We start from the raw sequence: 16463 nt of genomic DNA, 5'->3' as shown, positions 1-16463 counted from the left end.
CACACAAGTCCACACTACTTAATCCTCCCAGTAACACCAATGGTACATTTATAAATCAGACCAGTCCCAGTAACACCAATGGTATAAATCAGACTAGGGTCACACAAGTCCACACTTCTTAATCCGCCCAGTAACACCAATGGTAAAAATCAGACTAGTCCCAGAAACACCAATGGTATAAACCAGCCTAGTCCCAGTAACACCAAGGGTATAAATCAGACTAGTGTCACACCAGTCCACACTACTTAATCCCCGCAGTAACACCAATGGTAAAAATCAGAATAGTGTCACACAAGTCCTCGCTACTTAATCCTACCAGTTACACAAATGGTATAAATCAGAATAGTGTCACACAAGAGTGCCAGTAACACCAATGGTAAAAATCAGAATAGTGTCACACAAGAGTGCCAGTAACACCAATGGTAAAAATCAGACTAGTCCCAGTAACGCCAATGGTATAAATCAGAATAGTGTCACACAAGTAAACACTACTTAATCCTACCACTAACACCAATGGTATAAAACAGACTAGTCCCAGTAAAACCAATGGTATAAATCAGCCTAGTGTCAAACAAGTCCCCACTCTTTAATCCTCCCAGTAACACCAACGGTATAAATCAGACTAGCCCCAGTAACACCAATGGTACAAATCAGACTAGTCCCAGTAACGCCAATGGTATAAATCAGTCTAGTGTCACACAAGTCCACACTACTTCATCCCACCAGTAACACCAATGGTATAAAGCAGACTAGTCCCAGTAACTCCAATGGTATAAATCAGACGAGTGTCACACAAGTCCACACTACTAAATCCTACCAGTTACACAAATGGTATAAATCAGAATAGTGTCACACAAGTCCTCGCTACTTAATCCTACCAGTAACACCAATGGTAAAAATCAGAATAGTGTCACACAAGTCCAAACTACTTAATCCCCCCAGTACACTACTTAATCCTCCCATTAACACCAATGGTACAAATCAGACTAGTCCCAGAAACACCAATGGTATAAATCAGCCTAGTCCCAGTAACACCACTGGTATAAATCAGACTACTCACAGTAACACCAATGGTAAAAATCAGACTAGTCCCAGAAACACCAATGGTATAAAGCAGACTAGTCCCAGTAAAACCAATGGTATAAATCAGGCTAGTGTCACACAAGTCCACCCTACTTAATCCTCCCAGTAACTCCAATGGTATAAATCAGTCTAGTGTCACACAAGTCCTCGCTACTTAATCCTACCAGTAACACCAATGGTACAAATCAGACTAGTCCCAGTAACGCCAATGGTATAAATCAGCCTAGTGTCAAACAAGTCCCCACTCTTTAATCCTCCCAGTAACTCCAATGGTATAAATCAGTCTAGTGTCACACAAGTCCATATTACTTAATCCTCCCAGTAACACCGATGGTATAAATCAGAGTAGCCCCAGTAACACCAATGGTACATTTATAAATCAGCCCAGTCCTAACACCAATGGCATAAATCAGACTAGTCCAAGTAACACCAATGGTATTAAATCAGACTAGTGTCGGTAACACCAATGGTATAACTCAGACTAGTGTCATACAAGTCCACACTACTTCATCCCACCAGTAACACCAATGGTATAACTCAGACTAGTGTCATACAAGTCCACACTACTTCATCCCCCCAGTAACACCAGTGGTATAAATCAGACTAGGGTCACACAAGTCCACACTTCTTAATCCGCCCAGTAACACCAATGGCATAAATCAGACTAGTGTCACACAAGTCCATATTACTTAATCCTCCCAGTAACTCCAATGGTATAAATCAGGCTAGTGTCACACAAGTCCTCGCTACTTAATCCTACCAGTTACACCAATGGTATAAATCAGAATAGTGTCACACAAGTAAACACTACTTAATCCTACCACTAACACCAATGGTATAACTCAGACTAGTGTCATACAAGTCCACACTACTTCATCCCACCAGTAACACCAATGGTATTAAATCAGACTAGTGTCGGTAACACCAATGGTATAAACCAGCCTAGTCCCAGTAACACCACTGGTATAAATCAGACTAGCCCCAGTAACACCAATGGGATAAAACAGACTAGTCCCAGTAAAACCAATGGTATAAATCAGTCTAGTGTCACACAAGTCCATATTACTTAATCCTCCCAGTAACACCGATGGTATAAATCAGAGTAGCCCCAGTAACACCAATGGGATAAAACAGACTAGTCCCCGTAACACCAATGGTATAAGTCAGACTAGTCCCAGTAACCCCAATGGTATAAATCAGACAAGTCCCAGTAACACCAAGGGTATAAATCAGACTAGGGTCACACAAGTCCACACTACGTAATCCCCCCAGTAACACCAATGGCATAAATCAGACTAGTGTCAGTAACCCCAATGGTATAAATCAGAATAGTGTCACACAAGTCCATATTACTTAATCCTCCCAGTAACACCAATGGTAAAAATCAGAATAGTGTCACACAAGAGTGCCAGTAACACCAATGGTACATTTATAAATCAGCCCAGTCCTAACACCAATGGTATAAATCAGCCTAGTGTCAAACAAGTCCCCACTCTTTAATCCTCCCAGTAACACCAATGGTACAAATCAGACTAGTCCCAGAAACACCAATGGTATAAACCAGCCTAGTCCCAGTAACACCTATGGTATAAATCAGGCTAGTCCCAGTAACACCTATGGTATAAATCAGACTAGTGTCGGTAACACCAATGGTATAAGTCAGACTAGTCCCAGTAACACCACTGGTATAAATCAGACTACTCCCAGTAACACCAATGTATAAATCAGACTAGTGTCGGTAACACCAATGGTATAAGTCAGACTAGTCCCAGTAACTCCAATGGTATAAATCAGCCTAGTCCCAGTAACACCAAGGGTATAAATCAGACTAGCCCCAGTAACACCAATGGTACAAATCAGACTAGTCCCAGTAACGCCAATGGTATAAATCAGAATAGTGTCACACAAGTAAACACTACTTAATCCTACCACTAACACCAATGGTATAAGTCAGACTAGTCCCAGTAAAACCAATGGTATAAATCAGTCTAGTGTCACACAAGTCCACACTACTAAATCCTACCAGTTACACAAATGGTATAAATCAGAATAGTGTCACACAAGAGTGCCAGTAACACCAATGGTAAAAATCAGAATAGTGTCACACAAGAGTGCCAGTAACACCAATGGTAAAAATCAGACTAGTCCCAGAAACACCAATGGTATAAACCAGCCTAGTCCCAGTAACACCACTGGTATAAATCAGACTACTCACAGTAACACCAATGGTAAAAATCAGAATAGTGTCACACAAGAGTGCCAGTAACACCAATGGTAAAAATCAGACTAGTCCCAGAAACACCAATGGTATAAAGCAGACTAGTCCCAGTAAAACCAATGGTATAAATCAGGCTAGTGTCACACAAGTCCACACTACTTAATCCTACCAGTTACACCAATGGTATAAATCAGAATAGTGTCACACAAGTCCACACTACTTAATCCCCCCAGTAACACCAATGGTATAAATCAGACTAGTGTCAGTAACACCAATGGTATAAACCAGACTAGTCCCAGTCACACCAATGGTATAAATCAGACTAGTCCCAGTAACACCAATGGTAAAAATCAGACCAGTCCCAGTAACAACAATGGTATAAATCAGACTAGTCCCAGTAACACCAATGGTACAAATCAGACTAGTCCCAGTAACACCAATGGTATAATTCAGACTAGTCCCAGTAACACCAATGGTATAAATCATACTAGTGTCACACAAGTCCACACTACTTAATCCCCCCAGTAACACCAATGGTATAAATCAGGCTAGTCCCAGTAACACCAATGGTATAAATCAGCCTAGTGTCACACAAGTCCACACTACTTAATCCTCCCAGTAACACCAAAGGTATAAATCAGACTAGTGTCACACAAGTCCACACTACTTCATCCCCCCAGTAACACCAATGGTATAAATCAGACTAGTCCCAGTAACACCAATGGTACAAATCAGACTAGTCCCAGTAACACCAATGGTATAATTCAGACTAGTCCCAGTAACACCAATGGTATAAATCAGAATAGTGTCACACAAGTCCACACTACTTAATCCCCCCAGGAACACCAATGGTATAAATCAGACTAGTCCCAGTAACAACAATGGTATAAATCAGACTAGTCCCAGTAACACCAATGGTATAATTCAGACTAGTCCCAGTAACACCAATGGTATAAATCATACTAGTGTCACACAAGTCCACACTACTTAATCCCCCCAGTAACACCAATGGTATAAATCAGACTAGTGTCACACAAGTCAACACTACTTAATCCTACCAGTAACACCAATGGTATAAATCAGACTAGTCCCTGTAACACCAATGGTATAAATCAGACTAGTGTCACACAAGTCCACACTACTTCATCCCCCCAGTAACACCAATGGTATAAATCAGACTAGTCCCAGTAACAACAATGGTATAAATCAGACTAGTCCCAGTAACACCAATGGTATAAATCAGATTAGTGTCACACAAGTCCACACTACTTAATCCTCCCAGTAACACCAAAGGTATAAATCAGACTAGTGTCACACAAGTCCACACTACTTAATCCCCCCAGGAACACCAATGGTATAAATCAGACTAGTCCCAGTAACACCAATGGTATAAATCAGACTAGTGTCACACAAGTCCACACTACTTAATCCTACCTGCCCATCTTGGGGTCCTCCCGCAGTGAATTGGTTTTCACGGTGGGACCTCTGAAACATAGAATACAGGGAAAACATCAGTTCCTTTGATTGCCAACTATAAACATTGGAATACCTATTCATGTATTCAAACAAAAGGCCTAGAGGGTCTGTATTGCTCATCTGGATATTTAAGCGTTCATAGAAAACAAGTTTTATCCTGCTAACAAATGTTTTTAAGTTATCATATGACCCAAAGAATGCGTCCCAAGGGACGAGCATTAGGCACATGTATTTATTCTCTTCATGACTGTCAATTGTACATTTGGTTATAGTGTGGGAATCTCAACAATTTCTATGTTGTGACAAAGGGACTAAGTATCTGGGACAGGAACAGACCCAAGGGCCTATTTTAGAAGTGAAGTCAGTTAGGAAAAAGGAAGGGCAAGCCAATTTACTGGTAATGTAGTACTGTTTTAATATACACTTACTGCAAGAAGAAATCTTCCTCATCAGATCCTGCCTCAAGCAAAGCCCTCTGAAACAGTGTATTGTATAATATAGATTACTGCTTTATGCTGTATTCTGTGTTTGTCAGCATTGATTTATCATTTAGTAGCTAAAACCTGTATTTCCTCTCAATCTTTTTCGATCATACATGATCACTGATGATTTCCATTAAATACTTGTGACCTTCTTATATTTATATTATATAAGAATTAGGTTATTTACACTGTGAATTTGTCAAGGGCTGTTCACATTAAATAAATGTCACTGATTATTTACAATTTAGTTAAATACTTACAGTCTCTGCACTTCTAGATGAGGCATAATCACCACTTCCAGGGTTACGAACAAATTTTGGGGGCATCCTTAAAAAGATAAAAACATCATTAAGAATACAATTCCAGGGTAACTTATGAAAATGAGAAACTGTGTCTATTATGTTAAACAAAGTTCACCTTTTGGATGGATCACATCAATGCAAAAATACAGTGTTTTATTTGAACACAACACCTTTGACCTTTGGCCATCTACATGAGACATTGGGCCATCTACATGAGCCATTGGGCCATCTACATGAGACATTGGGCCATCTACATGAGACATGGGCCATCTACATAAGACATTGGGCCATCTACATGGGCCATCTACATGAGACATTGGGCCATCTACACGAGACATTAGGCCATCTACATGAGACATTCGACCATCTACATGAGACATTGGGCCAACTACATGGGCCTTCTACATGAGACATTGGGCCAACTACATGGGCCTTCTACATGAGACATTGGGCCAACTACATGGGCCTTCTACATGAGACATTGGGCCATCTAAATGAGACATTAGGCCATCTACATGAGATATTGGGCCATCTACATGAGACCGTCGGCCATCTACATGAGACATTCGTCCATCTACATGAGACATTGGCCATCTACATAAGACATTGGGCTATGTACATGGGCCATCTACATGAGCCATTGTGCCATCTACATGAGACATTAGGCCATTTTCATGAGATATTGGGCCATCTACATGAGACCGTCGGCCATCTACATGAGACATTCAGCCATCTACATGAGCCATTGGTCCATCTACATGAGCCAATGGGCCATCTACAGGAGACATTGGGCCATCTACACGTGACATTAGGCCATCTACATGAGACATGCGGCCATCTACATGAGACATTTCGCTGTCAAGGTTAACTTGATGCTGGCTTCCTTATGTCGCATCTCGTTAGTATAACACTCTTAAAGGACAATGTACAGTTTAGTAATATAATGGAATACATATTCTTATCTTAACTGATCTTTAATTAGCTACATGTATAATTAAAATTATTGGATGGTAAATAAGATCCAAAAATTCATGCATGACTAACCTTTTTTTTTTTTTAAAGTGAACACATGTACACTACAAGAATGGGCCATCTACATGAGACCTTGGGCCATCTACATGAGACATTTCTCTGTCAAGGCTAACTTGATGCTGGCTTCCTTATGTCGCATCTCATTAGTGTAACACTCTTAAAGGACAATGTACAGTTTAGTAATATAATGGAATACATATTCTTATCTTAACTGATCTTTAATTAGCTACATGTATAATTAAAATTATTGGATGGTAAATAAGATCCAAAAATTCATGCATGACTAACCTTTTTTTTTTTTTAAAGTGAACACATGTACACTACAAGGATCAAGGCCACCCAAAAGTGAGTCCTATAGAAAAGATGGATAATTGGGCCATCTACATGAGACCGTCGGCCATCTACATGAGACATTGTGCCATCTACATGAGACATTAGGCCACCTACATGAGATATTGGGCCATCTACATGAGACATTGGCCCATCTACACGAGACATTAGGCCATCTACATTAGATATTGGGCCATCTACATGAGACCGTCGGCCATCTACATGAGACATTTGGCCATCTACATGGGCCATCTACATGAGCCATTCGGCCATCTACATGAGATATTGGGCCTTCTACATGAGACATTGGGCCAACTACATGGGCCTTCTACATGAGACATTGGGCCATATACATGGGCCATTGGTCCATCTACATGAGCCAATGGGCCATTTACATGAGACATTGGGCCATCTACATCAGCCATTGGGCCATCTACATGAGCCAACGGGCCATCTACATGAGCCATTGTGCCATCTACATGAGACATTGGGCCATGTACATGAGCCAATGGGCCATCTACATGAGACATTGGGCCATCTACATGAGACATTTCTCTGTCAAGGTTAACTTGATGCTGGCTTCCTTATGTCGCATCTCATTAGTATAACACTCTTAAAGGACAATGTACAGTTTAGTAATATAATGGAATACATATTCTTATCTTAACTGATCTTTAATTAGCTACATGTATAATTCAAATTATTGGATGGTAAATAAGATCCAAAAATTCATGCATGACTAACCTTTTTTTTTTTTTAAAGTGAACACATGTACACTACAAGGATCAAGGCCACCCAAAAGTGAGTCCTATAGAAAAGATGGATATTTATTACATTTTTGCCAGTGAAATATCGGATTCTATCAACTTGATAAACTGATATCTTTCACACTGTGACAAATATCAAAAGTGATATTTTCAGTGTGAAAATATCACTTTTTGATATTGACCAATCATAACGGTATCTTCTATTCGCTCCAATCATAGGCAACTATTTTTTGTTCGGATTCAAATGAAGCGATGGTAGAATAAGTGGTTGTTATGGTAAATGTTTGGTACACACACTTACCTAAACATACAATTGATAACATTTTTATAAGCAATAATACCAGAAAACAGCAGAAAACGTTGGAATTGCGTTAAGTATCCAATTCAAAATGGCACGCAGCCTTGTTGTCAAGTGTGACGCCATTAGGATATGGCGCTAATTATTACGCTCCTGATTCCCGCCCTTTTTTAATGCATTACATTTTTCATGTTTTATGCTTTAAAAATGTAATAAATAGAAAATTTAATGGTGTCTTCAGTAATAACAAATATATTTCACTCGTGTGGCTAGTATTTTGATATTTTTCACTCATGCTGCGCACTCGTGTAAAATATCAAAATATTAGCCACACTCGTGAAATATATTTGTTATTACTGACGACATAATCAAATATCCTCTTTATCTTGGAACTGAAATGAAATTGCTAAAACAAAGGTTTTTATTTCATCAGTTAAAAAGCTGTCTTTGATTTATATATGCACTGCTTTGCTTTGTCATGTCACAAAAACAAATAACAAACACATTACAACTCGGAAAACTAGCTGTCATTGATGGCATGATGTAACTTTGAATAAAACGACAGATTATTTATATCTGTAATTAAGAATTCAATCATTTAAATCAATTCAGGGCGCTGACCACTTGTTTATTTACAAATGTACATTATAATTTCACAAGTTGGTTATTAAGGATTTTTAGATAGAAGTGGCAGCCAATGAAAAGTTTGCTACAGTTGTGTTCATGCATATTATGTGCTGGAATTAATCAGCACTCATGCTATTAGCATTATCATTTTTTTGCTAAGGGCTGTCACACACCAGACAGTTGGCTTTTACACGTAAATCTATGTAGAGTCTCCGTAGTTACCCTCCCCTCATTTATACAGATACAGATACAGAAGCTTTATTTTACGTCGAATATTATAAACATACAACATAAGCTACGAAGAGCTTGTATTTCGACAAACACATGTAAAGAACAAAAAATACATAACAAGAAAACTTTTACAAAAATACATACACATTGAAACGTTAAGCAGTAAAAATATGAAGCATGTACAGCACATTTGCAGAAAATAAACATATGACAAAAGCATCAAATTGTAAACTACAAAGCTGACAAAAAGCACAGAGCCATATGTAAAGCTGCCCGTTATATTTTAAACAATACACTTCAGCCAGCACAGGACACATACAAAGCAGGAAAAAATAGGTAGCCAAAAACGCTAACCAACACATAAAGTGCATCCGCACTCGGGCCCGTACCACCTACGGATCAGTCTGCCGAACTCGGAGTAGTTCTCCACTTTACGCAATTCGTTCGGCAGGCTGTTCCAAATGCGGGCGCCCTCATAGCGGAAGGACCTCTTTCCATACCTGGTGGTGTTGACCCTTGGAAGCTGTGCTGTATTTATTGACAATATTGTATAGCAGGTGGAGTAAGGCTGCAGATGCCAATACAATTTAATGAAAATATGTAATACAAAATCCTTCCTCATCCACCAGCCGCAAGCCGTCTAGGACTTGTGGTAGGCCTACTGCATTGACAATTTCATTTGAATTATTTTTGAGACTCACCAGGTATATGCTATTCACAACATTCTAAAACAACTTATTGTGTTTAATTTTTTTTAACAATATATTTCCACCCTCTAGGACACATGTAAGATATAACAATGTCATGCATCATGCCTATGAGCTCTGTCACAGGATACGGAAGCTGTTCGAACACCATCATCAACTTGCATGATTGGCTGTTCAAATTCATATATATAAAGGATCAGAGGACATATACTATTGGTATCAATCCTTCTTGTAGGAGAAATATCTTACCTCCCAAGTGTCCGGAGATGGACTTACATTACTTCCGTAATCGTCGGTATCGACGGAGGAAGTCAATAAGAGAAGATGCAGATTGTAAGTGGACCGTATAATTCTACGAGATTAGCCCATTTGTTATACGCATTACCTGTTTTATACAGTATAAACACAAGTCACAAGCACTGTTCGTATGTGTAAAGGTTGCTATAACGCCAATTTAGATAGTGTATGTATTTTATCCATACTGTAACTTACTTAATTTCCCAGGCGATTGTCTGAACTACGCTGATGATTTGTGCATTAAGTCATAATATTGAGGACAACGAAAGAATAACATTGGATAATTGCAAATGTGTCAAGCAGGAAGTAGGATTCTCGCGAATAACACTACAGTACGTCAATTCGGAAGTTTAAAGGTTTTCATGGTACATTGAGATATTGCCAGAGAATCCCGAAAGAATCGATCTATTAAGGATGCGAACGCGTCATCTCTTAATTTAACCCCGACCCCCATACAATGCATTTTAGGAGATATTTGCCCATACCTATAAAGTCTCGGACTACTAATGGTGTTCACAGCCTTGCTCAAGTCCGATAATTTTTTCGGGAGTTCTAATCATCTGCTCATGAGGATGTTCGATGTCCATCATTTTCGGACTTCAAAGTTACTTAAAAAATATCCTGTAAAGGCGAACATCACGACACAATTTGTTTACATATGAATGTGTACAGCCTTCTGAAAAAAATAATTGACACTTCAACTCATGAAATATATCGTCAACTGACATGAACATGCAGGAACTCCAAAATTCTCGATTTCATCCGCGGTATAACTCATGGTTCCGGGTTGTTTCGCCCCAAATCCCGTTCGCCCTAGGTTGTTTCGCCCTAGGTTGTTTCGCGCCAGGTTGTTTCGCCCGAGGTTGTTTCGCGCCAGGTTGTTTCGCCCTAAAACATTTTTTAGGGCGAAACATTGTTTGGTATTTTCTTTTCATTTTTATTTGTTTTAAGTCACAAATTAAGTCTTCTTAGTCTTTCATATCAATAAAATCAGTTTTATTTAAAAAAAAAAATGTGTTTGTGTTGTTTTAAGTACATTGTAAAGCAAAAAAACGGATTACGTTACTTTCTTAACGCCGACACACATTATAACATATATTGAATTTAATTTTAGAACTAAGTAAGAATAGTGAAATGAAACAAAAATGGTGTTATTTTAAAAATTGCGGGGTATACAACAATATTATTTCCATGTTAACACATTTAAATTAGTTTAGTGTACGGCTGTACGCATACTCGTCGCCGTGTGACGATGTTTTCTTTACTTGATTTCTGCACACGTCCGTGTTGTTTTTTGCTAATTGGAGATTATGTCCATTTTGAGAAGTTTTGATAGTACCACGGAATTAGATTTAAGTCCGTGATAGTACCGACCAATAAAAATTAATATGCATATTTGAGTAGATAATTTTGAGTAGGTAACTTGTCATAAATAGAGCATTTTTCAATACTGTGTTATAATTCAACATTAGTAATGTTGAATTATAACACAGTACTGAGAAATGCTCTATTTATGACAAGTTACAAAATGCACAAATCATCCATAACGTAATTTACGTTATGGATGATTTGTGCATTTTGTGCGACTCCGTGGTTAGACGCAGACAGCATGGTATCTGAAGTGATGTGTGTGACTGTTGGCAGCATAGAACCTGGCAGCATAGAACCTGCCAGACTGACAAGTACATTATTATACAAGTATATTTAATGTATTTTGATAATTCCCTAAGTAAATTGCCAACGTTTATTTCATAATTCAAATGTACACATCTGCTTAACAATTAAAATACGTATCTATGTACTTGGGGAATTATTTACATTTCGTATACTTCTCTAGAAAAATTTGTTTTTTTTCATCCTTATACGCAATTAATATACGTATGTAGTTTCAGTCTATATACGCAATTTGTAACTAATCTATGTCCATTTCGTATACGTATCTATGTACTTAGAGAAATTAATTTAGTTTCATTATATGTCCATATCTTATCTATATATTATAGATATATATAATTAAAGTATTAATTTCTTTTCATTCTTATACGCAATTTGTACCTAATCTATGTCCATTTCGTATACGTATCTATGTACTAAGAGAAATTTGTTTTATATAAAATGGCTGACGTGACAGGGTGCTTTTTAATTGTTTATATCATGTTTTAAATATTTTTAACGTTAAAATATATACAGGTGCATTTTATAAAGAACAACATTACTTAATTAAGGTAAAGAAATGAAAACGATAATATACAGTATATTCCGGATATTAGTATGTCCGTTGTAGGATTCGGTGATGAATATACAGGTTCGTTCTTCACCTTCCGGCACGTAATTATATCTTGATTCAAGAGAAAGATAAGTTTTTTAACTTTTAACATGATATTTATGACTTAAAGAAAAAAAATTTTTTTTAGGGCGAAACAACCTGGGGCGAACGGGATTTGGGGCGAAACAACCCTTAGGGCGAACGGGATTTGGGGCGAAACAACCCGTTACCATAACTCATATTTGCTTTTGTCGTGTTTTTAACAAATGATGCTCCAGAGTAGTTGACAACCATTTAAATATCGTCGTTCGCTTTTCTTGGAAAAGAAATCTCTCATCATGAGTTGTGGTAGTATAAGGAGTGGTAAAGTTAAAAGTTCCGACAGAAGACACATTGGTGAAGATGTTCAGACTGATCAAAATATCATTTGAATCCTTAAAATACATTCAATTCATTACCATAAACACATTTCATTATGTGTACTGCCATAACTTGAATGTATGTTCTATCCTCATCTCCTTCACTATTTATCACGCACGTCAATATTTGATTATATTTGCGAGAAGTCACTTATCGTGTGCGCACGCAGGCAGGTAAAATAACCCCAAACCCCTACGGGGTTAGGGGATTGTAATCTTTTTAGACTGGAACACAAACGCTAGCTGCTTATAGCGAACACGCACATTTAATGATGAGTTTTAAATAATGGCAACTGATATTACAGTTAAAAGTCCTTCAATCTCGAGAAGGCGGTCGATGGGCGCAATGCAACATTAAATGATCCTTCACTCTCGAGTCCAGACGCTAGACCAAAAACTAAACCAATCCACACTTCAACTCCAACAAGGAAGCCGCCGCCCAACAAAAATAAAGCCCAACTAAGAATTATAAATATCAACTTTCAATCAATCCAGAGCAAGCAATGCAGACGAGCAAATGTAGTAGAAAGCGTCAAACCAGACACCATCATTGGTACAGAAACGTGGTTAACACCCGATATCAAAGACGCTGAAGTATGCCCTGAACTACGTAGTAAGGACAGAACATCATCCGGAGGAGGAGGTGTACTAATCGCTGCAAAACAAGATTACAGCAGCGAACTTGTCCCAGATCTAGACACTGACTGTGAAATAGTCTGGGCCAAAATTGAAATCAAAGGAACGGCGAACATCTACATGTGTTCCTACTACAGACGGCACATTTCAGACGAGGACAGTTTGATCAACTTAGAAATTTCCATCGCCCGAGCATCATCAAATAGAAACGCAGCAATTGTCATAGGAGGGGACTTCAACTTTCCAGGATGGGATTGGAAAAACAACACACTGAAACCAAACACCGCCCATCCTCACCTCCACAATCAATTCAGGAGTTTAATCGACAAAACCCATCTTGTCCAACACATCGAAACAAGCACCAGGAAAACAAACACACTGGATCATCTACTGACAAACTGTCCAAGCAAAGTAACAAGAACTGACGTCCTACCAGGAATCTCGGACCATGACATTGTTTATGCAGAGGTAGATTTTAGACCAGTGATCCACCGACAAAAGCCGAGACAAATACCCCTCTACAAAAAAGCAAACTGGGCTGCGATGAAACAAGACCTCAGTGACCTCCTCCCAAACATGACTGCTATGTTTCAAGATGGCCAATGTGAAGTCACAAAAATGTGGGACTCTTTCAAATCACTCATAGAGGCAACAGTAAACAAGAACATTCCACACAAACACACGAAAAATAAAGACGGGAACCCGTGGATCGGAATGGAACTCAAAAAACAACTTAAGAGACAGGAAAGACTCTACAAAAGAAAAAAAGAAAACGGGTGACCCACAACATATCGCCCAATACTTGTAACTTAAAAAAACAAATTCAAAAATCATCCAGACAAGCATATTGGAAATACATTGAAAACATAGTAACACCCAAGGAAGAAGACAATACCTACTCTGGAATGAAACGATTTTGGACATATATAAAACATAAAAAGAAAGACAATGTCGGAATTACATCACTAAAGCTAGATGGGAACTTCTTCACAGATGCCAAATCCAAGTCAAACATCCTAAACCAACAGTTCAAGTCAGCATTCTCGGAAAAAACATCATTATCATTCGACGAATTTCGGAAATCTAAATGTATGACATCAAAGGAATATCCAAAAATGAAGGAACCTGAAATCACCACCAAAGGAATAGAGAAATTACTTGGGAAATTAAACCCACACAAAGCTCCAGGCCCTGACAACATCTCACCCCGTGTACTAAAGGAGCTCTCCAGCGACATAGCCCCAATTCTCCACTTAATCTACCAAAAATCACTGGACACTGGAATTGTCCCAGTTGACTGGCGTTCAGCAAATGTCACCCCTGTATACAAAAAGGACAAAAATTTCAAGCGGAAAACTACAGGCCAATATCTCTCACCTCAGTGTGCTGTAAGGTCATGGAACACATCATCGCCAGTACCATTATGCTCCATGGAGAAAACAATATCCTCTATCCTCTCCAACATGGATTCCGGAAAAACAGATCATGTGAAACCCAGCTAATCGAATTTGTAGATGATGTCTCCAAACATCTTCAGTCCACCAAACAAACTGATATTCTAATCATGGATTTCGCAAAAGCTTTCGACAAAGTCAATCATAGCCTCTTAATTCACAAACTAAAAACCTACGGAATATCTGGAAAATTCAACACATGGATAAGCAGCTGGCTAAAAGACAGAACCCAAAAAGTTATCATCGACAGTGAAAAATCAGACAGAATAAATGTGGACTCCGAGGTACCACAAGGATCAGTCCTAGGACCGGGACTATATCTGTTCTACATCAATGATCTACAGGAAAAACTAACATCATCTGTACGACTATTCGCTGATGACACGATCGCATACCTTACAATCACCAATCAAAATGATGCCGAAACGCTCCAAAAAGATCTGGACAAACTCGCGAAGTGGGAAGAAGACTGGTGCATGATGTTCCACCCAAATAAATGCACAGTGCTAACCATCTGTAACAAAAAGCAGACGATAAAACATAATTACACCCTCCATGGCCACATTCTGGAAGCAGTTGCATCAGCAAAATATCTTGGACTTACAATATCAAGCATGCTAAGCTGGGACCTCCACATAGATAACATCACCTCAAAAGCAAACAAAACCCTTGGATTTCTGAGGAGGAACTTGAAAATATCTTCAATAAAAATCAAAGAGCTTGCCTACAAAGCACTTGTCAGACCATTGGTTGAGTACTCGAGCTCAGTATGGGACCCCTACACCCAAATAAACATCAACAAACTTGAATCGGTCCAAAGGAGAGCAGCCAGATTTATCATGAACAGCCACAGAAACCGCTCAAGCGTTTCATCCATGATCCAACGCATAGGCTGGATTTCACTCCAAACAAGAAGACGTCACTCAAGACTCCATATGATGTTTAAAATTGACAAACAACAAATAGCCATCGAAAAGGAAAACCGAATCGAAACACCAATGAGGAGGTCCAGAAAACAACACGATCGGTCCTACCAAATTCAGGCATGTAAAATAGACCCAAGAAAATATTCATTCTTCCTTCGAACAATAAAAGACTGGAACGAACTTGACCCAAAAACTGTGAACTCGACAAACTTGGAAACCTTTAAGAAAACTCTCAACGAATTGGAACTAAAAAACCTTAAACTTCTAACAGACCCCGAACTCACTAGGCTTAAGGCTGGTGTGTCGAATCAATCAGCTTTAAACGTCTGACACTACATCAGTGTTTTTACTTTTTAACTTTTACAATCTAACCATTTCAATTGTGTGTTTACCTGCGCATTGTGTATGATAAACATTGCATAATCTTCGATAAGATGAAGGAGGCAAGTATGTGGAAGAAGAGAAGAAGATGGATAGCACGCTTACCTCTCATAGAAATATAAACTGTATTCATTTTACAATAATTATGAAACAAGTTATTTCAACTTATAGTAATCAGTCTTGTTGGTCCGGATGTTAGCGCGCGGGGTTCTTGATGTGGGAGGAAACCGAAGTACCCGGAGAAACCCCGCGTAATCGGGCAGGTAATCCCATACCTTACCACGTCCGATCGTGGAATCGAACCCCGGTCGCCTTGGTGAAAGGCAAGTGGGCTATCCACTACGCCATCTGACCACCTTTCATCAAAACGACCAGGGTTTGATTACCCAAATGGATTTGAAGGTCACTTGCCCGACCAAGTTGTTTTTCCACGGATTCTCTCTGGTTTCCACCCTCTTTAATTAAACACATATATCTGCAGTCAAGTTTTGGTTCTTTATGTTCATAGCCGCAATGTGTTTGGAGAAATGA

General features: G+C 38.8%; 1 protein-coding gene across 2 annotated transcripts in view; it reads right to left on the bottom strand.

Annotated features, from left to right (window-relative positions):
- LOC110449027 (vesicle-associated membrane protein 4-like) overlaps positions 1-10188 on the bottom strand; it is a 26320-nt gene extending 16132 nt beyond the window's left edge. Inside the window, exons 1-4 of one of the 2 annotated variants that reach the window (XM_021495600.1) lie at positions 10046-10188; positions 5520-5586; positions 5206-5252; positions 4736-4786 (exon numbers count right to left, since the gene is read on the bottom strand). In XM_021495600.1, coding sequence (XP_021351275.1) covers positions 4736-4786; positions 5206-5252; positions 5520-5585 — 164 coding nt within the window. In that variant the 5' untranslated portion in view covers position 5586; positions 10046-10188. Of the gene's footprint in view, positions 1-4735; positions 4787-5205; positions 5253-5519; positions 5587-9346; positions 9520-10045 lie in introns of those variants that run through there. The other variant, XM_021495599.1, reaches the window with a different exon arrangement.
- Between the last annotated feature and the right edge of the window lie 6275 nt (positions 10189-16463).

This window comes from Mizuhopecten yessoensis, unplaced genomic scaffold, assembly GCF_002113885.1.
Source record: "Mizuhopecten yessoensis strain PY_sf001 unplaced genomic scaffold, ASM211388v2 scaffold4421, whole genome shotgun sequence".
Taxonomy (NCBI): Eukaryota; Metazoa; Mollusca; class Bivalvia; order Pectinida; family Pectinidae; genus Mizuhopecten; species Mizuhopecten yessoensis.
The sequence above is the reverse complement of the archived record's forward strand: the minus strand, read 5'-3'. Positions and strand labels throughout refer to the sequence as shown.